Genomic DNA, 25,645 nt, shown 5'->3' on the forward strand with positions numbered 1-25,645 from the left:
AGACCTGGAGCAGGGCCAGTTTGTTTCCAGAAGTTTGTAAAGACAACTGTCTTTGACTCAAGGGCTCCCTGCTCTCCAGTGTCCCACCTGAGTTTAACCCGAGACAGTAGACAACCCAGACCCAAGTGGACCTGGCAAGAGCCTGGGACACTGCCCCCCCCCGTCCCCACCCCCCAAACAAACAAAACAAAACTAATAATTCTGTGTTGCAAAGGGCTGCAACCTGTTAGCAGCGGCTGGCTGTCTTACCCAAACAGAGCAACCACCCGGCACCCGAGGCAGGCTCTCTGCGGGGCAGAGGAAGCGGAAAGGGTGAGGGACAGATGCCTAGATCTCAGGAACACTTCTGACTCAGAGAGAATGCGGATATGCGGCGGGGTGGGAGACACAAGCAAAGACGGCCACACAAACAGAAACCCCACCCAAGGTTGCGAAGGGGGCCGGGATGGCAGGTGAGGGCGGCAGGGTTCGCCGGCCTCGCTTTAGAGGGTCCCTGCGCCTCTCCGACTCGGGCTGCGGCGCCTCCTCCCCCTTCCCAGCATCTCCTTGGCCGGTTCGCAGGTTCCAACGTGTCCCTGCCCCTGCCCGCCTTCCCAGCGCCCAAGTGACGCCAGAGCCCGGAGGCAGGAGGCGCCATCCGTTCTCCCTTGCCCCCCTCCCCCGGGGTGCACTCACCAAAGTCCCTGGTCCCCTCCTCCTGGGCCTCTTGGGTGAAAATCCAGGGTGGGTTGGTGGCGTAGAGGGACGTGGTGGCAGGGTTGGCATGCTTCTTCCCAAAGAGTTTGCTGAAGGTCCCCTGCATCGTCTGGTTCTTTTTCATGCTGCTGCAGGCCTCTCTGTCCCCGAGGGAAGGACCTGCCCTCCCTCGCCCTGTCCTGCCCCTGACTGAACTCCGCAGCGTCTCCGCAGGGGACACTACCAGGCCATGGCCCCCAGCCGCGCTCCCCGCCCGCGCACCCCACGACAGGTGGTGCGGGCGCCGCCGCCGCCGCCGCCGCCGCCGCCGCTCGCCTGGAAATGCGAGCTACCTGGACAGGTAAGAGGCTGCCGCTGGGACCCGGCTCCGCCCCGCCGCCCAACTCCTCGGGCCACATTCCTGCCTCCTTCTACAACAGCCCATTGTTGGCACGGTGCGCAGGGCTGAGGACCTCGCCCGGCCCACGCCCTGCCTGGGAGAAGAGCCACCCCCTGCCCCGGGTTCCCCACGGCCCGCCCAGTCCACCACCTTTTCCCTGGGCCAGGAAAGGCCTGGGGCGAGTTCCTTACTTCTGTGGGCCGTTCCTGAGCAGATCGGGGTGGGCAGGTTAGACGTGGTTCTTGTGTCCCAGAAAAGGGACCTACCCGGCCCAACAAGCACGGGCTAACACATCCTGTGGACCCTCTGACACGTGGGCAGGAGACTTTGATGAATACAAGCGATGCCTGTAAAATAGCAAAAAGGTAACGAGCAGGGTTCCACAAGGTGATGCAAGCAAGAAAAAACACTTGCAAGACAGAGGCAGGAGTATAGTCTTAAGTTCGAGGCCAACCTGGTCTACACAGGAAGTTACAGGCCGGCTATCATTGCAAAATCTCTGTACCACTCACTCTTGAGAACACAGGAAGAAACTGTCCTCATGGCTACGGCTCCAAAGAGAAGGAGATTTTAATAAATACACATATTAATATCTTACATATAGTGGGCAAGATCTTTCTATTACGTAGCCTTGCCGTCCTGAAATTTGATATGTAGATCAGGCTGGCCTCGAACTAACAGACATATTCTTGCCTCTGCCTCCCAAGTGCTGGGATTAAAGGCTTGGGCCACCAAGCCTGGCTTAATGTATGTTTAATAAAATCATCTTTTATGAAACCTTTGACAGTTCCATACATATAAACATCTTGAGCATATCCATGCAAACTCTCTCTCTTCACCCCCCCAACAACCCCAGGCCATCCTTCCTCCCCTTCAGTCCACCGCCCCCCCTTTTTTTTTGAGACAGGGTTTCTTTCTCTGTGTAGTTTTGGAACCTGTCCTGGAACTCACTCTGTAGCCCAGACTGGCCTCAAACTCACAGAGATCCACCTGGCTCTGCCTCCAGAATGCTGGGATTAAAAGTGTGTATCACCAAGACCCATCCTTTTTTTTTTTTTTTTTTTTGAATCTGTTGGGTCTAGTTATTTCTGCCTGCTGGACAGTTAGCTAGCTTCATCTGGTGAATCTTGTGCAGGTCACCACACTGTAGTCAGTCCCTTGGTACAATTGACCACGTCATGGCCTGAACATAGCATTGGGAATGTTGGCGGGTTTTTTTTTTTTTTTTTTTTTTTTGTAGACAGCAGATTCTTTTTCTTATATTATCATTTCGAGACAGGATCTTACTATGTAGCTTTGGCTGGCCTGAAACTTTCTACACAAACCAAGCTGACTTTGAATTCATAGAGATCTGCCTGCCTTTGCCTCTCAAGTACTGGGATTAAAGGTGTACTGCATGCCCGACTGTGAATGCAGTTTTTAAAAACCAGATTTGGGGGCCTGGAGAAGGCTCTGAAGAGCACTGGCTGCTCTTCCTGAGGACCTAGGTTCAGTTCTCAGCACCCACACGGCAGTGGACAATAATCTGTACTTCCAGGTACAGGGGATCTGATGCCCCCTTCTGGCCTCAAAGTGCACTGCATGCATGTGATGCACATACATACGTGTGCGCAAAAATTCATACACATAAAATTTTAAAAATATTTTTTGGAGACAGGGTTTTACTGTGTATCTCTGGCTGGCCTAGAACTTGGTGTAGGTACAAAGACTGGCCTTGGGCTCACAGAGATATATCTGCCTCTGCTTCCAGAGTGTTGGAATTAAAGGCATGCATCACCAGGCCAGGTATAAAAAAAAAATCTTTAAAAAATTTTATTATTGTCAGGTTGGGGGTTTAGCTCAGTGGTAGAGCGCTTGCCTAGCAAATGCAAGGCCCTGGGTTTGGTCCTCAGTTCTGGGGAAAAAATTTTTATTATTGTTATATGTGCATGAGTGTTTTTCCTGTATGTTATGCGTACACCACATGTTTACCTGGTGCCTTTGGAGGTCTGAAGAGGACATCGGATCTGCTGACACTAGAGTTACAAATGGTTCTGAGCCACTGTGTGGGTGGTGGGAATTGAACTTGAGTCCTTTGCAAGAACAAGTGCTCTTAACCTCAGAGCCAACTCTCCAGACCCATAAATAAAACCTTAAAAACATATCTGGGCCGGACGGTGGTGGCACACACCTTTAATCCCAGTACTTGGGAGGCAGAGGCAGGTGGATCTCTGTGAGTTCAAGGCCAGCCTGGGCTACAGAGTGAGTTCCAGAAAAGGAGCAAAGCTACACAGAGAAACCCTGTCTCTAAAAAAACAAAAAACAAACAAACAAACAAAAATCTGGAGCCAGGCTGGTAGATTTGCCTTGTAGTTCCTGCTGTTTTTGAGGCTGAAGCAGGAGGGTGTCTGATTTAGAACTATCTGGCTTACAAAGACAGTTCAAGTCTAGCTTGGGAAACTTAGCAAGACTCTATCTAAAAATAAATAAAAAAAAAAATAAGACAGGGACACAGCTTAGTGCAGGGCTCTGGGTTTCGTCCCCAGTCGCTCTGCACAGCCCTGGCCACTCTAGAACTCAAACTCACTCTGTAGACCGGGCTAACCTCCAACTCACAGAGATTCACCTGCCTCAGCCTTCCCAGAGCTGGGATTAAAGGTGTGTGCCACCACATCTGGCTAAAAAATGTAATTTTAAAAATGAAAAAAAACCCAAAAAACTGGTAATGTCAACTATGACGGTGGAAGACATGCAACAGTATTATCTGCTCCGACATGCACCCACATAAGCGTACATACACCTGAATGCACATGTACACATATACCCTGCACACACACACACACACACACACACACACACACACGTCTGACACTAACACACATTCACTGTCCACTCTCTATTGGAACTGTCTCTCTCCCTCAAATGTCTCTTTTTTTCAGTTCTTTGCCCACAATGCAGTCAAGAGCCACACATGGCCATTTGTCATCCTGCCCCTTTAGTCTCTAATTTAACAGTTCTCTGCCTGTTTGCTTTCCGTGACAGTGACATTTCTGAGAAGTCCCCTTCAGCTTCAAGAGACAAGAAGGGCCATGCCTTCGGGGCTTGCTGCTGTGCGGACACTGTTTTCCAGGTAAACCAGATGGGCAGGGGTGGAGTAACACTTGGCATAGGAGGATGGAATGGGCTTAAGGTTTTTGGTAGTGTTGGGAATAGAACCCAGGACCTCAAACATGCTAGATGTGCTAGGAAAAGGCTCTACACTGAGCTACAGTCTCAACCCTGGGGTGAGGGTCATTTTAAAAAACTTCATAGGAACTGAGGGTGTCACTCAGTTGGTAGAGTGCTTGCCTACCAAGCACAAGGTTTTGGGTTCGATTCCCCTGTACCACATAAATCAAGTGCAGTGGTACAAGAGGTGGAGGCAGGAGGATCAGGAGTTGGCTTCACTGTAAGTGCCAGGCCAGCCTGGGCTACCTGAGGCCCTGTCTCAAAACAAATAAACAAGAAGCAACAATAAAAACCAGAAAAAACAATTTTAAAAACTTGTATTCTCCAAATGTTTCTGTGGCCAGAGGCCTGCCTGTGGTCAACACTGTCCCCTCCAGGACCACAGCAGTCCTGAGACACAGAACCCATGGAGGACCTCTCTGTGGCCACGTAGTGACTAGGTAAAGTGGTCACTGAGAGAGTAAGGTCGTTTTTTTTACTTTCTTATCCCACAAGGATCTTGAGATCTCAGCAGGAAGACGGGCTTGTGTGACTGGAGGAGGCAGACTGGGAATGACTAAGGACAACTCTGCAGTGGCTGTCACCGACACGTAGAGCAGGTCACAGGAGCAGAGGTCAACAGGCCCTGGCCAGTCCAGGAAGGTTTCTAAAAATGGAGATTGGAGCTGGCCTGTGCAGGAAGACAGATGTCACCGAGACAGCAGAGTCCAGCTAGAACAGTGCACAGAGCCATGTGACCCATAATCCTTCTTTTCAGTTAAGATATTTGTCTGTGCCCGGCGGTGGTGGCGCACACCTTTAATCCCAGCACTCGGGAGGCAGAGGCAGGCGGATCTTTGTGAGTTCGAGGCCAGCCTGGTCTACAGAGCGAGATCCAGGAAAGGCACAAAGCTACACAGAGAAACCCTGTCTCGAAAAACCAAAAAGAAAAAAAAAAAAAAAGATATTTGTCTGTGTGTACAACCTGTATGTGAATGCCTACAAGGCCAGAAGAGGACATCAGATCCCCTGGAGCCAGAGAGACAGGCGGTTTTGAACCACCAGGTGTGGGTAATGGGAACCAATATGGTCCCCTGGAAGAGCAAGAAGCAAACTACTTACGAATTTTTAAAAATCTTTTATTTACATGCCTGTATGTGCATAAACATGGCCCAGAATGCCTGCGGAGCTCAGAGGACAACTTGTAGAAGTCACTTATCTCGTCCACCATGTAGGTCCAGGGAATTGATTTAGTTCACAGGCTTGGCAGCAGGTACCTTTACCTAGTGAGCCATCTTGAAGGCTCCCATCCCTTTACTTTTTGTCTTTACATCATGTTTTCCCCTACTGTCCAAATGGAAAGGACACAAGGATTCCCCAGTCCCACAAGGATCCCCATCAGATCGTGGACATCATCATGACCCACCCAAGTACTCTAGACACTTAGGCATAGGACAGAGGCTTTGTTCTTAGAGACCTATGAGACATGCGGTCTCTCTTGCTCTGGGTAGCTACTGGGCTCTTAGATCCAGCACGTGGCCTGGCAGAGCCACCATCCATAGCTCCAATCATGTATGACACCCACTGCATACTTAATGCCCTGAAAACTATTGTGTGCCCAGCCCCCGACTGTGAAGGACCCAGATGAATCCAAGACCTGGTTTCTGAGTCTCGGTTGCTATTTGGGGAAACAGGCAGAGCCAAGGTGAGCCTAGCCCTGGTGAAATAAATGTGAAAGAGGAGGAGGAAAGATTGGAGACAGTGGGCTGGGCACTAAGGGAGAGCACATAGGAAGTATCTGCAGGGGTCGGGAAAGATGGAGTGGGGAGTTGGTGTGGATCCAACAATAAGGCTGTCCAGAGTCTAGAGGGCTACGAAAACCAGCTGGGGGCCTGGACATGTGCCTCAGTGGGTAAAGTGTTTTCTGTGCAAGCGCGTGACCTGAGTTCAGATCGCCAGCACCTACATAAAAGGCAGGCACAGTGGTGTGCAGCTGTAATCCAGTGCCGGGGGTGAGGTGGGGCAGAGACCGGTGGGTCCGTCCCACAAGCTGGCTAGCCAGCCAGTCTAGCTGAAAAAGTAAATTCCAGGTTCAATGGTAGACCCTGTCTCAAAAAATAAAGTGGAGAATGATTGAGGAAGACATTTAAAGTTAGCCTCTGAACTCTACATGCATGTGCACATGCACACATACATATACTGCACACATATTAAAATGAAAAAGGGCGTGGATATGATGAAAATATGTTGTATACATGTATAAAACTCCCAAAGATAAATTGAAAATATATTTAAAAATTAAAATAAGAACCGGGCGTTGGTGGCTCACAACTTTAATCCCAGCACTCGGGAGGCAGAGTCAGGTGGATCTCTGTGAGTTCGAGGCCAGCCTGGGCTACCAAGTGAGCTCCAGAAAAGGCACAAAGCTACACAGAGAAACCCTGTCTCAAAAAACAAAAACAAATTAAAATTAAAATAAGAAAGGTACTTGAAATAATCAGATACAACCAAATGCCCACCAGAAGACAGCTGGTTGAATAAATTATGGCATATCAACACAATGAGATCAAAATGTCACTCTCTGGGGACAGTGATACATCCTGTAGTTCCAGTCACTCTGTAGGCTAAGGGTAGAGGAACACTGGAGCCCGGAGTTCAAGACCAGCAGGGCTAACACGGTAAAATACCGTCTGGGGAAAGGAAGAGAAACGGGTAAGCCTGCCGACCCGACCCAGGCATCTCCGAGACCCGACAACAAAGTCTCAGCCAGCGCTGCGCAGCAGAGGCCGGCCGGCTGCTGTGGGAGGGCAGAGGGACAGGGAGGTATGCTCTCATTTGTTTTTGTTGGCACAGAGAAACTTTGAAAACATAAATTAAAACCTAGTAAAAGTGTTTACTGAGGGAGGAGGCCAAGGGGAGGGAGACTTTCCAGAAAGTTTACCTCATCTAAACGTACTTCCATTTTATTTTATTTATTTATTTATTTATTTTGGTTTTTTGAGACAGGGTTTCTCTGTGTAGCTTTGCGCCTTTCCTGGAACTCGCTTTGGAGACCAGGCTGGCCTCGAACTCACAGAGATCCGCCTGCCTCTGCCTCCCGAGTGCTGGGACTAAAGGCGTGCGCCGCCACCACCGCCCGGCTCGTACTTCCATTTTAAAGTAAGAAACAGCTGCTCAGGTGATGCACACCTTTAATCCCACACTCGGGAATCTCTCTGAGCTCCAGGCCATCCTGGTCTACACAGTGAGTTCCAGGCCAGCTACACAGTGTGACCCTGTCTCAAAAATTAAAATGAAAACAAAGCCAGTGTGGTGTTGCACACTGTTAATCTCACAAGGCACTTGTGAGAGATGGAGGCAGGGCGATCAGGTGTTCAAAGTCACCCTTGGCCAGGGAACAAGTTGAAGGCCAGCCTTCAGCAAATTTACAGCTTCGGTAAATTAACAAACAGATACATAAAAGCAGGTAGAGATCTTGGACTAGAAGGGTCTGGTGCGGTCCATGAACTGCCAGTTTCCGAATCCCTTGGTCTCTTTTATTTTATTTATTTATTTAAAATTTTTTAGATTTTTGTTTTGTTTTTGTGTTTTTCAAGACAGGGTTTCTCTGTGTAGCTTTTGGAGCCTTTCCTGGAACTCGCTCTGTAGACCAGGCTGACCTTGAACAGAGATCCACCTGCCTCCCGAGTGCTGGGATTAAAGGCGTGTGCCACCACTGCCCAGCAAATTTTTAGATTTATTTATTTATGTGTGTAAGTGTTTTGCCTGCATGTGTGTGCACCATATGTATGCCTGATCCCCTTAGAGGTCAGAAGAGGGTGGTTGTGAGCCACCATGTGGGTGCTGGGAATTGAACCCAGGTCCTCTGGGAGAGCAACAAGTGCCCTCAACTGCCGAGCCATCCCCTGCCCCATTTATTTTATTTTAAAATTACACTGTATTTGTTGGGGGAGGGGCGGTGGCTGCAGCAGAGCATGCCACAGGGCAAGTGTGGAGTCAGAGGACAACTCAGAGAGGTGACTCTTTCCTCCTCTCATGCGGGTCCTGGGGACGGAACTCAGGTTGGAAGAGTGGGCAGCAAGTGCCTTTATCCGCCGAGCCTTCATCACTGACATTACCCAGAGGGTCTTACTGAAAATGTGAGCAACCTCTCTAGGCTTAGTTGACTCATCTGCAAAACAGGATGTCCGATAACTTTTGGGAGGCTGTCGCTGACAGCCAGGGGCTATCAGAATGCCCACATAGGCTCCTGAGCAGGTAAGGGACACTGGAAACACAGGGTTTGTCTGTCTTGATGGTGCAAGGGAATCCAACCCCTCATTCATGCTTACAAGGGCTCTGCCACCTGGCAACACCTCAGTCCCTACCAGCGGTGTGTTACAAATGTCTATCCTAACCGCTCCGGGAACGGTGACTGGGAAGGAGGGGTGGAGGGCCTGAAGGAAGTCACTTAGCTGATTAGTCAATCAACCGGTCAGCTGGAGAGGATGAGGGTGGGGACCCGTGAGCTCACAGGGCAAACAGAAAGGGCATAATTGCCAGTCTGTGGGACGACTTAAAAAACAATGGGCTTGGGCATGATTGGCATGTGAAGGCAGACATGCTGAGTCAGTTTCTCCAGCTGTGGTACAAGAGGAAGGGCGGGAGCCACGATGAGGTTGTTAGGGAGACCATAGCGCAAAGCACACGGCCCAGTGCCTGGCACACACCGGGCACCCTTAAATGTTTGTCCATCTGTCTCTCCCAGGGCTGGCCCCTTTGCCTATGGGTGCGTCTGGGCTGGGGATAGAGGACATTGAGGCCCCGCTGTGACCTGTGAATGCCAGAGATGTTTGTGGTTGAGGTCTGGGTGTCAGCGTATTCTAGGCTGGCTCTCCCAGCACCCATCTCCCTCCACTGCTTTCCGGCATGGGCTGGTCTACAGAAGATCCGGGTTCAATGTAGAGAACCCATCCCTAACTCCCAGTTTCATTTTGTTGGTCCAACGGCTTTGGAAACAGTTTCCCTCAGCGGAGTCAGGGCCTGCCTGCTTTGGGGCTGAGGATGTGGCCGGGTAGGTAGAGTGTTTGCCTGGCATGTGTGAGCCCTGGGTTTAACCCCCAGCATCATATAAGACAGACATGACAGTTGAACGCTTGTATTCTAGCACTTGAGAGGTTGAAGCAGGAGCATATAAACTCTAGGTTATCCTTGGTTACATGAGGAGAGGGAGGGGCCGGGAGCCTAATTCTCTGTCTTGCCTGGACTTAGTCAACTAATAACACCACCACATGCCTGTTCTTCCAGTAAAAGGAACAGCCAAATAGCAGGCACCCCATCAACACAGACAAAAATCCATCCTGTAATTAATCTCTGCTCAGCCATTAGTCAGCAACCTGTAACCTGGCCAGCTCTGGAATGTGGGGTGGGGTCTGGCCCAGGAAGTCACAGTCTATCCAGAAACCCCATCCCACCTCTCTCTGAATGGGGGAGTCTGGTGGAGTCCTCGGCACACCTCCATCCTGCCCCTGGTCTCTGCGGGATCTTATTCCCAGGCAGAGGACATCTTATCTCAGATCAGTCCCTGGAGACCTGTGGGGGAGGAGTCTGGGGAGGGGACTTCAGTCTACTTCTCTCCTCTCTGTGACCGTGCTGGATGGAAGTCTGGGCTGTGAGCTTCCTCCTGACAGGGCTCAGGAACACTTGCTTAGCTGGCGTGGAGAGGTGTGGACTTCTGGTGTGTGCCCTGACCAGGGAGTTTGTGTTTGGTGCTGGGAAGACGTTCACTTTCCTATTTATCTACTTACATGCACACACACACACACACACACACACACACACACACACACACACACACATATTTAACACAGGGTCTCACAATGCAACTCTGGCTGGCCTGGAACTTCTGTAGACCAGGCTCCATGCTGGCCTTTGAACTCGGAGATCCACCTGCCACTGCCTCTCCAATGCTAACATTAAAGGTGCGTGTTGTTGTATTTTACTTTGTGGGTGCACCATGTGCACACGGGTGCCCAGAGAGGCCAGAGAAGGGAGTCGGATCCCCCTGGAGCCGTAGTCACAGGTGGTGTGATCTGCTCAGTGTGGGTGCTGGGAACCTAACGTGGACTCTGACCTGGAGAGCAGCATGCAGGCCTAACTGATGAACCAAAGCTCTAGCTCCTTGATTGTCTTTTCCCGTGAGCTGTCTTGGCGGGATTGTAACTCCGGGGGAAGACTTGTGGGTACGGGCTAGGTTTTAATCCTGGCTCTGCTATGTCTTGAGGATTGTGACTCTGGCCACACAGTCACCTCTTCTAGCCTTCCTTGCTCCTGTAGAAAGCAAGGTGCAAGTGTTCAGAGTGTCACAAGACTCAGAGAAGGTAGGTTAAGGCACCAGCAAGTGCTCAGCCCAGGTGCCCCCCGCCCTGCCCCCACCCTGCCCTCTGCCCCGCCCCCTGCACTAACTTTGGACTCAGAGGTACCAACCAAACAGAACAAAAATGACAAAAAAGAACCGGTGAGAGATCAGTGTAGATTCAACAAAGTAGCTAAGAAGGAAAATTCCAGCAAGGCCAGCAAGCAGGCTGGAGCAGGCACCCACAAGGTCACCTTGAAGGCCAGGGAGACCTACCCACAATCTGAAAGACTGTGTGTGCCTGTGTACACTTCAAAAAATAGAGCTGTGCCTGGTAGTGCAGGCCTGCGATTGCAGGTACTCGAGAGAGTGAGGCAGGAGCATTAAAAATCAAAGGTCACTCAAGCTGCAGAAGGAGTCCAAGGTCACCCTGGGCGGCTTTGCAGTGAGCCTTTCTCTGTCCGGCCAGCCAGCTTCCAAATAATGACACCGAGACTTATTACTAACTATGAAATCTCGGCCTTAGCTTAGGCTCGTCCCACCAGCTCTTATGACTTAAATTAAGCCATTTATTTTAATCTGTGTCTTCTCTCATGGCTCATTACTCATCTCTGCATACTGCTCACGCTGCTTCCTCAGCATCCGGCACCTTTCTTCCTCCCAGAGTTCTCTCTCTGCTTGGAAGTCCCGCCTACCCTCTCCTGCCTAGCTATTGGCTGTTCAGCTTCTTAGTACACCAATCACAGAAACGCATCTTCACACAGAGTACCAATATCCCACAGCACAACTTGGCGAGACCCTATATCAAAACAGAAAGTTAGGCCAGAGTCGGGGGTGGGGGTGGGGGTGGGGGGCCCATGTCTGCAGTCCCAGCACTTGGGAGGCAGAGGAAGGGAGATCAAGGAATTCAAGGTCATCCTTTGCACTAAGTGGAGTTCAAAGCCACCCTCAGCTATAATGAGACTCTGTCTCAAAGGGACTTTTTTTTTTTTTTTTTTTTTTTAAGAGGGTGTGGATATAGCTCAGCAGTTGAATGTGTTGAGGCCCAAGCTTTGATTGTTGATGAAGTCTGCAGTCCTAGTTACTCTGGAACTGAGGCAGAAGGATTACTCAAGTACAGGCACTCCAGTCCAGCCTTGGCAACATCTCAAGATCCTGCCTCAAAAATAAAGAGGGCAGCCGGGCGGTGGTGGCGCACGCCTTTAATCCCAGCACTCGGGAGGCAGAGCCAGGTGGATCTCTGTGAGTTCGAGGCCAGCCTGGACTACCAAGTGAGTCCCAGGAGAGGCGCAAAGCTACACAGAGAAACCCTGTCTCAAAAAAAAAAAAAAAAAAAAATAAAGAGGGCACTGCAAGGTGGCTCAGCCAGTAAAGGTCCTCGCAGCCAAGCCTGATGGTTTGGACTTGGTCCCCGGTGCCTACGTGGTGGGAGGGGGGAAGCAAGACCCACAAGCCGTCCTCTGACCTGATCTCCATATGTGCTGTGGCATGTGCACCCTTGCACACACACACATCACACGCACAAATAAGTAAGTGTGATTAAAAAACAATGGGGGGGAGTTTGGAAGGACGTGTTTGTAGTGCCGCTGCAAAGTCGCTCGTGTGGAGAGCAGGCATGGAGGTCCATCCCCGGAAGCAGAGGGAAGGTGTGGGCACCATCCAGGCAGGACTTGGAAGAGGTCAGAAGTGAGCAGCTAGATGCTCTCCCAGCAACTGGATCGGGGCTTCGAAACTGCAGGGACGGATAAAATCTTCTGAAGAAACCAGAACTCTAAAGCAAACAACAGAACGGGATCTAAACCACACAATACCACTTATGCAAATGAAAACTACCTGTACACCAAACAACCGTGTAGGTTTTGCAAGAACACACGCGCAAGAAGATGTTCATTAATGCTTGCCTCCGGCTGACTGGCTGGGTCAGGGATGCCGTTGAAGAGGGGAGATAAAGGCGAAAAATTAATACAGTGTGGACGTGGAGTGATCATCTGCTGGAAAGCCAAGCGGATGAACACCTCAGCCCTCTGTACTTAAGGCATATCAAAGGAAAAACAATAGACGACCAGAGAGATTAAGTCGTTTGCACAAGCCACAAGGCAGGTGGAGAAGGGTAGGGACGATGTCCCAGAACCAGGTCTTTAGAGCAAGGTAGTACTCTGACACTTCCAGCCACCTACACCTGCAGCAGGGAGGCTGGAGGCTGTGAGAGGCAAGGGGCGGGGTGGATGGTGGCTCTTCCTGTGCTCTGGGTCAGTCCAGAGTCCCGCTGGTTCTTCCTAGCTTTCCCAAACACCCACTGAGCACTGCGGAGGAGGGACCACAGCCCTCACCTTCTGGGAATTTCTAGGATGAATACAATGAGGTCATAAGTCAGAAGCAGGCTTCCGGGAGGCAGGACTGATGGAGCATTGTATACAGTTTAGAAACAGGAGGAGGTAACTCATAACACTGCCAAGCGGCCTGCCATGCTCTAAGTTCATGGTCCTTCCCAGGAGCCATCAAGAGCAAGTCTACTATCCCTTCCTCTAAGTAGATTAGGAGTTGGCACAGAGAGATGAAGTCATCTGTGCAAATCACACAGCTGAGAAATGTCAGAGCGTTCAATCCCAGGAAGAGTGAACGCAGAGGCCATCATTCATTCATTCATGCATGCATGCATTTATTTACTTATTTAGAGTCTGTGTCATAGTATGTAGGTAGCCCTGACTGGCATGGGCCAGGCTGGCTTCAAACTCAGAAATCCACCTGCCTCTGCCTCCCAAGTGCTGTGATTAAAAGCCTGTGCCACCACTGCCCAGCCTTATGGAACTGATGCTAGGGATGGAGTCCCAGGCCTTGTGTGTGCCCGGCAGGTGCTCCTACCACCTGCCTATCACTTCTGAACTCATCACAACATTTGCAAGTGAAATGAACAGTCAAGGCTTGCCTGGCTAGGCTTTCCTAAGAGGAGGTCCCTAGCTACTACCCCGGTAACGTTTCCACAGCAAAGTGGCATGGGCTGGGCTAAGGACACTGTTGGCAGAGCCTAGTCCGGTAGTCATGTAAGGGTCCCCACCTAAGAGCCTCGATATGCAATGGGATGTAATCGGCCCCCACAATCTCATTGAAGTAGCTTTGCTGAGGTGGGTATGGCCTTGCTGGAGTGAATGTGTCACTGTGGGGGTGGGCTTTGAGGACTCTGCACATGCTGCGCTCCGTTTTTCAGACAGTCGACTTCCTGTTGCCTGCAAGATGTAGGACACTCAGATACCTCTCCCGTACCATGTCTGCCTGCACGCCAGCATGCTCTCCGTCATGATGATGGTGGACTGAACCTCTGAAAACCAGGCGAGCCATCCCAATGAAATGCTTTCTTTATAAGAGGTGCTGGGGTCATGGTGTCTCTTCACAGCAATGAAAGCCCTAACTAAGACATCTACCCTCAAATGTGCAACATCATGGAACGAAAAGGAAGCTGGGTCTCAGGGTTATCAGGATTTGTCTCCGATCACCTAGGACTCTGGGCTCTCAGCCTTCACCCACTTGGTGTTATAAGTATCAGCCTCTCCATCTTTCCCAAACCTTCTTCTGCCTCACAGTCTCCCCTGAAAGTTTCTTCAGGCCCAGGACTAAAGCCAGGCCTCCTCCCTTAGGCCAGAGATCCTGGCCAACCCGCCGAAAAGCCACCCTCGCACCTTCCTTTTTCCTGACCAAGATCTCAGTATTTTGATTAGTGGGAACTCATCTTCCAGTGCTCAGCCCCTCCCAGCCTCCTGGGAAATTAGGGGTTATTACCATCAGAGATCTAGGCACAGCCTACATGCTATCAACACCTCCACTTCCAGTTTGCCTGTGGGCCCCAAAGTCCTCTCTGCCACCAATAGTCAGCACTGACTGTGCCAGGAAGAAAACAAACAAGGCCGGGACTAGCCTAAGTCAGGCAGCAGGCAGCAAGATGGCGCCAGGCAGGGCTGTCCTCCTCCTCTTGGAGCTTCCTGGTCCTAAAGAGAAGGCAGGTCCCTTCCTGCTGTGTGGTTTCAGGAGGTGCCAGTCAAGTGTGGTACCTGGGAGGCGGGACCCGAATGGGGAGGAACATTTTAAAAAGTTTGTTTATATATTTTTAAAAATGTGCGTGTGTGTTTGGCCTGCATGTACATCTGTGCACCTGGTGCATGGGGAGGCCAAAGAGAGTGTTACATTACCTGGGTCTGGAGTTACAACCGGTTCTAAGCTGCGACCTGGGTGCTGGGAATTGAATCCTGGTCCTCGGGGAGATCAGCCAGTGCTCTTCACTGCTGAGCCACCCCTCAGGCCCCTGGCCTTGTTTTTGAAGATGAGATCAGAGCAGACCATTCAACCACCCACCCATCAGTCCAATCAGCTGCCCACACAGTGATTGCTGTATCTGTGCGGTGAGGAGTTTGTGCCTGGTCATCGTCCTATCAGCTCTGCCCCAGACTGATAGGAAGAGACTCTCAGTTCACCCATCTTACAGTCAGGAGGAGAAAGAGGCAAAGAGGGTCCATCAGTGTGTTCTGAGCCACACACCCAAAAGGTGGGGCTCAGCTACAATCTGTTCTCTTCGCTACAACCATCCATCTGCTCATTGACTTCCCGGCCAGCAAGCTGTCTGCCTACCCGCCCAACCACCCGCCAATCCATCTTTCACTAGACTTCTTAGTCAGCTATCTGTCTGTCTACCCATCTATCTGTATGCTCATCTGCCTACTTCTAGGGTAGCAATCCACCTGTTTGTCCATCTAGCCATCTGTTCATCCACTTAACTGCCCACTCACTTTCTGACCAACAAGTCAACTGTCTGTCCATTTATCCATTTGTTCATCCACCCATCAACTCACTTTCTAGTCATCAAGCCAAGCACCTGTCATCTGTCCATCCATCCATCTGTCCGTCCATCCATCCATCCATCCATCCATCCATCCATCCATCCTCCATCCACCTACTTCCTAGTCAGCAAGCCAAGTGCCTGTCATCCGTCCATCCATCCGTCCATCCGTCCATCCATCCATCCATCCATCCATCCATCTGTCCATCCATCCATCCTCCATCCATCCTCCATCCACCTACTTCCTAGTCAGCAAGGCAGCTGTCTAGCCAACAATGCATTCTATTCCGTCACCTCTGACTCTGGTTCAAAGCAGTGTTAGAGGAGGCACATCTATAGTCTCTGAGGACAGAATAGGACGAGCTTAAGAAGGTGGCTATAGAATAAAGGAAACAGGAGGAGCTGAGGGGGCAGAGACGGCTGCAGTCAGGAGGGCTGGTCCATGCCCCAGCCACCTAGCAACGCCTCATCCCACCTCCTGATCGTTTTTGTGCTGACCCAGCACTTGTCTTCCGTCTATAATTTAGAAGGTGTGTGGACAGGTGAGGAGAGAGACACCAGCTCACCAGGGGGATCAAGGGTTTAAGGGACCAGTGTAGCAAGTTTGAAGGCAGCCTGGGCTAGATGGGAGCCTGTCCCTAACAACAGTGTTCAGGGCTGGAGAGATGGCTCTGTGGTTAAGAGCACTTGCTGACAGGGTTCAGTTCCCGGCACCCAAGTGGTGGCTTCCTGTTACCGCTGTAACTCCAGTTCCGGGGGACCTGCTGCCCTCTTCCGGCTTCTCTGTGGTCACATACATACAGGCAAAATACTCATACACATAAAATAAATACACTATCTTCGAAACAACAACAACCAACCAAAAGAAAGAGAGCGGGTCTGTTTCCTCTCTGCCGGTGACTTCTTGGGACACACGGGGGACCTGATAGAGCAGGAATGTCTTGCCCCACTGTCCACTCTGCGGGGTTCTAAGGGTACACGTGAAGAGGGAGAACATCAAAGCCAAAAGGCCTTCCCAGGCCCCGCACCTGGGTCTCCTTGGGAAGACAGAGGTTTATGTTGTAAGGAGACATCACAATGTCCCAAGCCCCACACAAGGGCCCCTCACCTTGGCACCCTCAGTGCCCTCCCAAGACTCCCTGGGTGCCGCTGGAGCCCCGACCACCGCAAGTCCCATCACCATCAAGGAAGGCCCTGGTCAAGGATGTTGAAAGTGAGATGACATTGGGGGCTGGGGCTGGGCAGTCCGAGGTCACGAGCAATTGAAATGGCGTGAGGGAGATGACGGCCCCGTCCAGGTCCCCTTGTGGTCCTGGAGCTGGGTTACAGGGTCACTGCTTGACTTGTTCCCTTCCCGAGGGCCTCTGTTGTCTTTTGCAGGGGGCAGAGGAGAACACTCCCACCCAGTTCCTCTGATCCCTTTACACTTGGATTCTGCAGTATGCCTTCCAGACTTTTCACTTAGCATCTCCTAGACAAGTCTGTTAAGTTAGTGCTTAAATCTAGTTACGTGTGTGTGTGTGTGTGTGTGTGTGTGTGTGTGTGTGTGTGTGTGTGTGTATGCCACAGCACATGTAAGGAAGTCACAGACAATTTGCAGAAGTTGGTTCTCTCCTTCTACCCATGTGGGTACTGGAAATCAAACTCAGGGTCTCAGGCTCAGCCATAAGCACCCTTGTCTGTGGAGCCCTGTCACTGGCCCTGAGTGTCTTCTTACTTTACAAAGGGGAAACAAGTATAGAGTATTATAATGGACTCAGAGGTTATACTCAGCTGGTGTGGGGGGAGGACTACCATTTGAATGGGCAGCTAGCCCTGGACCCTGGGTCACCCTGTTGCGGGAGGGTTCTCTCCAGGTTCCCCAAGCCCCGCAGTCCCACAATCCACTTATAAAATAATCACTCAGACGCTTATATCACTTATAAACTGTATGGCTGTGGCAGGCTTCTTGCTAACTGTTCTTTTATCTTAAATTAACCCATTTTTATAAATCTATACCTTGCCATGTGGCTGGTGGCTTACCAGAGTCTTTACATGCTGCTTGTCCTGGCGGTGGCTGCAGTGTCTCTCCCCTCAGCCTTCCGCTTCCCAGAATTCTTCTCTCTCCTTGTCCCACCTACTTCCTGCCTGGCAACCTACTTCCTGCCTGGTCACTGGCCATCAGTGTTTTATTTATATAGAGCAAAATCCACAGCACTTCCCCTTTTTTTCTTTTTTTTAAAAAGGAATGTTTTAACTTTAACATGGTAAAATTACATATAACAAAACAATTATCGAGCAAGAATTACAGTTACAATATTAAAGAAGATGTCCTATCTATCTTATATTTGTGAGTTTAAGGTTTTATATCTAACTTATCTTTTATCATAACTGAGGAAATTACAACTATCTAGTTTTCAACCACATCAAAGACCTGAGAAGGAACATAAACTTCAGGTGACTGCCCAGGCAGCTGGCTGTTTCTGTCAACTCACAAATTTTTTGGAAGTTGCTTGCATGCACTTCCTGTTTTTATTTTTGTTAGCTAATATTATTCCCTTCTTGGGTCTCTGAGGGAGTTGAAGATTAGTTAGTTATGGTTGAAGATTAGTTAGTTATAGTTGAAAATTAATTAGGATAGAAAGTGCATTAGATACATCTTGGATTTACCAAAATAGGATAGATAATGGAATTATTTTCTCTGATTTGTCAAATACCTGTTTAGGTATTTATTGCTTGTATATATTGTATATAGTTATTGTACTTTTGTATATAGTTTTTCTTTTGTTAGTTATAACCTTTTGCTTTTTTTTCCCTTTTTATTAAAATAGAAAAGGGGAAATGTGGTGGTATTCTAATTGTACTGAAATGTGATTTTGATTGTATGTTAATAAATAAAGTTGCCGGGGGGTCAGAGCTATTAGAGCCATAGCAAGAGTGTGGCGGTGGTGGCACATGCCTTTAATCCCATAGATCTTTGTGTGTTCAGGGATACAGCCAGCATTGGAGACATATGCCTTTATGACCTGGGGGGGCTGTACATACAGACAGTGACGAGGCAGTCACGTGTTTGGGTTTGCAACCAATGAGAAGGCAGAATGACTAGAAAAAAAACGACTTACACACAGGAAATAGCTCTCTTTCGAGAAGCTGGGACATAGCAGGAGGAAGGGTGAGATTTTAGCTCTGAGCTCTGACCTCTTGGCTTTCTCTTTTACATTGTTTCTGTGTTTCTTTTTTCTTTTTTTTTTTTTTTAAGATTTATTTATTTATTATGTATACAGTGTTCTGCTTGCATATATCCCTTCAAGCCAGAAGAGGGTGCCAGATCTCATTACAGGTGGTTGTGAGCCACCATGTGGTTGCTGGGAATTGAACTCATGACCTCTGGAAGAACAGCCAGTGCTCTTAACCTCTGAGCCATCTCTCCAGCCCTGTTTCTGTGTTTCTTATTTAATAAGACGGTTGGTTATATCTACATCACCCAGCCTTGTAAGGAATCTGGCCTTGCCACCCGCTGTCTTTAGAGCCCCTCTGCCCGGGGGCAAGGCAGCACACTTTGGTAAGGATGCCACGCTATGTGCCAATTTAATCACAGTGCACCCTGCATTTCTCCAGTAGTGCCCCCTGTCTCACTCCACGACAAGTTGGTGAGGCTGATGGTCGTATTTTGCCCCTGTTGCAGAAGAGCCGAGACAGGCCAGAGCTCAGCCTGCAAACTGCAGAGCCCTGACACATTCCACAGCAGCAGGTGCCCTGGGCGGACTCCCAGATGCCTCATCCCGATGCCATTAGCATTTCATCAGGGCACAAGGCTGGCTACCAGAATGTGAGATACTAATGGCTGAATCTAGGCCTGGATCAGGGCTGAGAGTGTATTCCAGTGGTTAGAGCACTCACCTAGAAAAAGCAAGACCCTGGGGTCAGTCATCAGTAATGCAGATTTAAAAAAGTTCTCGGCTGGTGTGGAATTGGCTTTCCAAGCTGTGGTACCCAGGCTCGGGCCAGACCAGGCCATGTACCCATGGGCCTGAGGACTTGCAAGGCCAGAGTGCCTTCCTAGAAGACGTACCCCAAAACCACAGGAGGGCTTACCCTACTCAGAAAGTCAGGTTTTTTTCTCTTTTTTCTTTAATTTGTGTGTGTGTGTGTGTGTGTGTGTCTGTGTGTGGCATATGTGCACATGGGTGTAGGCATATGTGTGCCTGTGTGCACACAGAGGCTAAAGGAACAGGTATGGTGTCCTTCTCTATCACACTCTGCCTTAATCCCTTGAGACAGGGTCTCTCACTGAGCCTGGAGCTAGCTAGGCTGGAAGTGGTCAGTAGCTCCCAACTCTGCCCTCCACAGTGCTGGTGTGTGTGTGTGTGTGTGTGTGTGTGTGTGTGTGTGTGTGTGTGTGTGTGTGTGTCTGCCCTGGCTTTTCCCTGGGATCTGAATTCCGGTACCTATGTCTGCACAAGTGCTCTTATGCACTGGAGGGCACGTCTCAGCCCCAGAGGACTTTCTCATCCAGCCCCAGCCCGTTCTGAATCCTGACACAGGAGACAAACACATGCCGACAGGTGCATCCCAGAGGCCTCTGGGGCTGCTTGTGGCACCGAGGGAGGGAGCGTTCTGTCTGGATCCCCACTTTGGACTCTAGCTTGGAAATGGAAGGGGGTCCCAAAGGGAAGGGAGGGGCCGTGTCCCTCCCCCCTTGCCCTTCAAGGTCACTGGACTCTGGAATGAGAGGTGTGACACCTTTACAGTGTCGCCCTCCGGCTCTGAACCAGGCCTCAACCCTGGCATTGCTGATCCTGGGCAGTGAGAATTCTTGGTGGGGTGGGTGTGGGGCTCCCCCGAGCACTGAGGGATCTCTCTCTAATCACCCCCACCCCCAAAGTAAGAAGGGCATGATGGGAAGGAGCTAACGAAACTGGTGCTAACCGGAAACTCTGCTGCCAGGGCCCAGCCTCCCTTCAGTGCTGGCTGTGCTGGGGCCCGGGCAGGGAATGGGCGTTCTCAGCCCACTGAGTCAGTCACCCAGAGCCTGCCCAGCTTGGCCCCTGGGAGGGGCCGGGCAAGGCTTGGCCATGAGCTCTCTCTTCCTCCTTCCTCCTCCCCCCGCTTGTGTTCTTGCTCTCTCTCTTGATTTCCTTTTATTTCACTTACGTGTATGTGTGTACGTCACGTGGAAGCAGGCACTCCAGAGTCCGGGAGAGAGTGTTGGATCTCCGAGGCTGGAGTTACAGGTGGTTGTGAGCCATCCAGCATGGTTGCTGCGAGTCAAACTGGAGTCCTTCGGAAGAAGATCAAACCTTCCCAACGGATGAGCCAGCTCCCTGGCAACCTCCTCCCCTTCCTTTTTCTCTTCTTTCTTCCTCTCTTCTATTTTCTCTACCTCCCCTGAACTGTCCTCCTGCCCCAGTTTCTGTCGGAGCCATTCTCTGGATGTAGCAAGGCCCTTGCATGTGGCGGCAGCAGCAGTATCTAGGGCAGAGCCTTCAGGTGAGGGTCCAGAGCAGGTGAGGCCAGAGCAGGTGGGCCAGAGCAGGTGGGGGACCAGAGCAGGTGAGCCCAGAGCAGGTGGGGGACCAGAGCAGGTAAGGCCAGAGCAGGTGGGCCCAGAGCAGGTGGGGGACCACAGCAGGTGGGGGACCACAGCAGGTGAGCCCAGAGCAGGTGGGCCCAGAGCAGGTGAGCCCAGAGCAGGTGAGCCCAGAGCAGGTGGGCCCAGAGCAGGTGAGCCCAGAGCAGGTGAGCCAAGAGCAGGTGGGCCCAGAGCAGGTGAGCCAAGAGCAGGTGGGCCCAGGGCAGGTGAGACCAGAGCAGAAGGACCCAGAGCAGGTGGGCCCAGAGCAGGTGGGAGCCCAGAGCAGGTGGGGGACCAGAGCAGGTGGGGGACCAGAGCAGGTGGGGGACCAGAGCAGGTGAGCCCAGAGCAGGTGGGGGACCAGAGCAGGTGAGGCCAGAGCAGGTGGGGGACCAGAGCAGGTGGGCCCAGAGCAAGTGGGCCCAGAGCAGGTGAGGCCAGAGCAGGTGGGGGACCAGAGCAGGTGGGCCCAGAGCAGGTGGGGGACTAGAGCAGGTGGGCCCAGAGCAGGTGAGGCCAGAGCAGGTGAGGCCAGAGCAGGTGGGCCCAGAGCAGGTGAGGCCAGAGCAGGTGGGCTCAGAGCAGGAGGACCCAGAGCAGGTGGGGGACCAGAGCAGGAGGGGGACCAGAGCAGGTGGGCCCAGAGCAGGTGGGCCCAGAGCAGGAGGACCCAGAGCAGGTGGGCCCAGAGCAGGTGGGCCCAGGCCCTGAGCTGAGGCAAAGAGTGAAGGCTGTGTTGGAATTCTGGCTCTTGTGTAAGTCAGTTGTGAGAATTCTGAAAAGCATTCTGTGCTTTGTCACAAACTGTGAGCGCCAACTGATGATAGCGTAGATACCCGTGAGCATCTGCTTCAGCATTAGAAAAATGGGGTTAACATCTCACGTGTCTCTTAGGTGCTTTGGCAGAGGTGACTGACATTTGAGTGGCGAATGCCTGGTACTTGGTAGGTGTCTAGGTTACTTTTCTACTGCTGTGAAGAGACTCTATGACAAGGAAACAGAGAAGGAAGAGTTTATTGGGCTTACTGCGTTGGGGGTTAGAGTCCATAACCATCATGGTGGTAAGCCTGGCAACAGCAGGCAGGCATGACGCTGGAGCAGTGGCTGCGAGCTTCCCTGTTAAGACAACCGTGAGGCAACAGGAGAGCCAACTAGAATGGTGACACACCTCCTCCAGCAAGGCCACACCTCCTGATTCTTCCCAGACAGTTCCGCCAACTGGGGACCAAGCACTCAAACCTATGAGCCCGTGGGGGCCGTTCTCGTTCCAACCACCACAGCAGATGCTCGAGTCTGTCACAAAATGCCTTATCCTTCCTACTGTGGGGTCTTTGTCAGCTCCCCACACGTTCTGAAGCATTTGCCTCTGTCAGCCCTGGCGGCAGTCTCCCGAACTGTCCAGAAGTCTCAGGGTGATGACTTCTCTTGGGTTTTGTTTTTTGTTTTTGTTTTTGTTTGAGACAGGTTTCTCTGTGTAGCTTTGGTGCCTGTCTTGGATCTTGCTCTGTAGACTAGGCTGGCCTTGAACTCACAGAGATCCACCTGCCTCTGCCTCCCGAGTGCTGGGTTAAAGGCTTGGTTTTGTTTTTGGAGGAAGAGTCTCATGTATCCTGGGGCTTTAGACTCACTGTTTAGCTGCGGCAAGGGTGATTGAGCGCCTCACCTTCCTGTCTCCATCTGCCAAGTGCTAAGATTAGTGCGGCCCCTGGGGAGGCTTACAGCTTCCTTTAGTTGTCAAATACTCAGTTTTATTATGTGTATTGTGTGTGCGTGTGTGTGCACATGTGTACACGTGTGTGTGTGTGTGTGTGTGTGCGCACACGCGTGTGTGTGCATGTATATGAAGGTGCCTGTGGAGGCCAGGAGAGGGTGCCGTAGAATCCTCTGGAGCTGGAGTTACAGACGGTTGCGAGCTGCTGGAAGCAGAACTTGGATCCTCTGGAAGAGCAGCAGGTGCTCTTAACCATTGAGCCATTCCTCCAGGCCTAGTTTACAACTTTTAAAAAAGTATGTACCTACCTTAGTCCCTCCTGGAAAAGGACAACATCTCGGGAATGTGAGCAGATCCAGGTCCAGCTGCTCACCACGCAGCAGGAGAGTTAAGTCATGAGACAAGATGCTGAGGGACAGACTGTGATTCTATTCATGTAGAGGAGAAGACAGAGGACTCATGTCCAAATTTCATCTTGCTGAGAGACTGACTGGGGGGGGGGTTTACGTAGGTGGTTTGGTCAGTGCCTTACCTCAGCAGGGTACGACTTGTCACCTTCTCATGGTGGGCTGGCTGGTCCTCACCCATAGTCACGTAAGAACAAGGATTATTTCTGTAGGCCGTTTCTGCCTCTGATCCCATTGCCAGCATGCAGTTCCCAACATATTCCACCACAGATAGGCTAGAGGGGGTCCAGAGATCCTCTCTCTGGTCAAACTCAAGAACGTGAAAGAAAATATCCTTCCTCTAAAGACTGTGGAAGACAAGGTTAAGTGAGGTAATGGGGGTCTGCCCAAGATTGGGTGTGGTGCTCATCTTTGGGAGTGACGGAGAGCAAAGGATGGGGTGCGGGCTGTGGCAGACTTGGGACAACATTCCATGGAGAGGAAGGCAGTAGACAGAGCTGCCTGCCCGGGGAAGATGGGGAGAATTTCAAAAAGGAGAAATGGGGGCCTTGTACAGTCATGTGTTGCCTGGGAAAGTAGTTTGTAAATCAGAAGCAAAGTTCTATCCTGACTTGAGCCAGGGGGTTCTGTAGGAGGACTCTACCTTCCCTAACTACATCATCAGGGCTTTTCTGAGCCCTGAGGCTGGGCAGAGAGAAAATAGTTGGTAGTGGAAGCCCTGGGGACAGAACTCAAGTACCCTGATGCACTCTGGTGGATGGTCACCTGCAGGCAGCCTAGGTTTTGGATTGTTTTGACTCTGTAAGTCTGTAAGAAAAAAGGGTCTTAGGAGGTAGAAATAGGGGGATGAGGAATTCAAGGCTACCTTTGGGCTACCCCACTGAGTTTGAAGTCAGCCTGGGCTACAAGAGAACTCAATTCAGAAAGCAAAAACCAAACCAAACCCATAAACACTTAAGTAAATAAAATGGACACTTGGTCCCTGGAAGATATTGGGGGGCTTCAAGGAGCAAAGCAGTTCCATCATAGAGAGTCAAGAAGGGTGATAGACAGCAGAGGGTAAACATTGTCAGTACGTGTGACCAATGTGACAATGGGGGACTTGTAGAAGTGGGCGGCCCCCGATCAGTCAAGGGCAGAGGTTGAGGGGAGGTGGGCCGAGGTAGAAAGGACACACCTTTGGTAACAATGAGAGGTTCTAAAACAGAACTGGGCCAGCGGCTTGGAAGCTGGACTGCCCTATACTGGAATTCAGTTGAGGGGAAGCGCATTTACTGAGCACTCTCTAAATGCTTTGGTCTGGAGCAAAGAAACAGGATTTTCGAGGCTTCTATGTCACGGGTAAGGGGTCTGCCTACAGACAGTGAGCAAGACAGCTTGTGCCGGCCTGCGCGGAGGGGATTCTCTAACGATCCGGAGGGTCTGGAAGGATGAAGTGTGGTCTGGGTGACAGTCCACCGTGGCACGACACACGGCGGGTAGAGGGACGGTGGAAGGTGGGGAGATGGCGCCACATCTCTATTAAACATCTTGCATTCTAGGCTGGAAGCTTCAGGATTTATTTTCCAGGTAGTAGACATGAAAGGTGCTTTGAGAACTTCTGGATTATTTAGCTATTAATACAGAAAGTACCTTCTGGAGTGAGTGGGAAAGACAAGAGGTGGAAGAGGGTGATCCTTCAGGAGGAAGAGGATGAAGGCCTGGTAGAGTGTCAGGAGTGGGGAGCACTGCTCCAATGGCCCTGGGGAGGAGGGGTGATTGGCTGTAGGGAGGAGAGGCATTGAAGGCAGCATCCAGGTTCCCCGCCTTCTGGCAGAAGTCCGCAGGAGCAGGGAAGTTCCATCTGTTCCAGGGTTCTTTTCCCTGTTCTAGAATCTTGGCCAGTAGAACTGCGTTCCAGGGGGGCTCTGGGGTCACTGCAAGGGGCACATTTTCCTTCCGGCCCTGGCTTTAGCAAACCAAATCAACGTCCGGTTCCCCAGCTTTCAGACCTGGCAACTTTCTCCTTTATTTTCTCTTCTTAGGACTCACAAAAATCCTCAACCCCCAGCCATGGGCAAAAGATGCCATCAGACAAAAAGGTGAAGACGCCGCCGTCACCGCTGCCACCCCCGCTGTCACAGGCATGGAGACGAGACCGAGAGCAGTCCCTGGTGGCCGCCTTTGTTCCAGTAGTGGTGGATCCTCGGGGGCACAACCCAGATAACATCAGGTTCCATTTCTACACCTCCCAGTACTCCAACTCTCTGAACCCTTTCTACACCCTGCAGAAACCCACCTGTGGCTACCTGTACCGCAGGGAGACTGACCACACCCGCAAGCTTTTCGACGTTCCTCCAGCCAACCTGGTCTTGTGGCGTACCTAAGTCCACGGCATCTGGAAGTCCCCACCCCGCACCTTCACCCCCGTGGTCCTGGGTCCCAGAGGGGAAGGCCATTCGTTCCTGGAGGAGCAGTGTTTACCTGGGCTAGCCAGGTGTGCTGTGACAGCAGAGGAAAGCTTCTTCTCAACAGCAATAAACTTTGTCCTTCCTTTCCTGGCGTCTAAATGGA

General features: G+C 51.1%; 2 protein-coding genes across 5 annotated transcripts in view; one reads left to right on the plus strand and one right to left on the minus strand.

Moving 5' to 3' along the window:
- The window catches only part of C21H6orf132 (chromosome 21 C6orf132 homolog), a 32,122-nt gene extending 31,289 nt beyond the window's left edge, over nt 1-833 (minus strand). The window contains exon 1 of the mRNA XM_042265703.2: nt 676-833. Coding sequence (XP_042121637.2) covers nt 676-820 — 145 coding nt within the window. The 5' untranslated portion in view covers nt 821-833. The remainder of the gene's footprint in view (nt 1-675) is intronic.
- Cimip3 (ciliary microtubule inner protein 3) lies at nt 319-25,645 on the plus strand. 4 transcript variants are annotated; one of them, XM_006989028.4, is made up of 4 exons: nt 319-452; nt 831-1,036; nt 4,097-4,184; nt 25,117-25,645. In XM_006989028.4, exons 1-4 carry the CDS (start codon nt 369-371, stop codon nt 25,456-25,458), a joined length of 720 nt encoding a protein of 239 aa, XP_006989090.3. In that variant the 5' UTR covers nt 319-368; the 3' UTR covers nt 25,459-25,645. The 4 variants fall into 4 exon arrangements, with proteins under 4 accessions (XP_006989090.3, XP_076413809.1, XP_042121639.2 ...); XM_076557694.1 differs by having other exon boundaries at nt 346-452; nt 827-1,036; XM_042265705.2 differs by lacking the exons at nt 319-452; nt 831-1,036; nt 4,097-4,184 and adding an exon at nt 16,486-16,633.

The sequence above is a fragment of the Peromyscus maniculatus genome, chromosome 21, assembly GCF_049852395.1.
Source record: "Peromyscus maniculatus bairdii isolate BWxNUB_F1_BW_parent chromosome 21, HU_Pman_BW_mat_3.1, whole genome shotgun sequence".
Taxonomy (NCBI): domain Eukaryota; kingdom Metazoa; phylum Chordata; class Mammalia; order Rodentia; family Cricetidae; genus Peromyscus; species Peromyscus maniculatus.

Excerpts from the sequence above, each read along its gene's own strand:
- Cimip3 (XM_076557694.1), top strand. The coding sequence starts at position 361 with ATGCGGATATGCGGCGGGGTGGGAGACACAAGCAAAGACGGCCACACA. Across the intron at positions 1,037-4,096 it reads AATGCGAGCTACCTGGACAG|TGACATTTCTGAGAAGTCCC; the intron begins GTAAGAGGCTGC and ends TTTCCGTGACAG. Across the intron at positions 4,185-25,116 it reads GTGCGGACACTGTTTTCCAG|GACTCACAAAAATCCTCAAC; the intron begins GTAAACCAGATG and ends TTCTCTTCTTAG.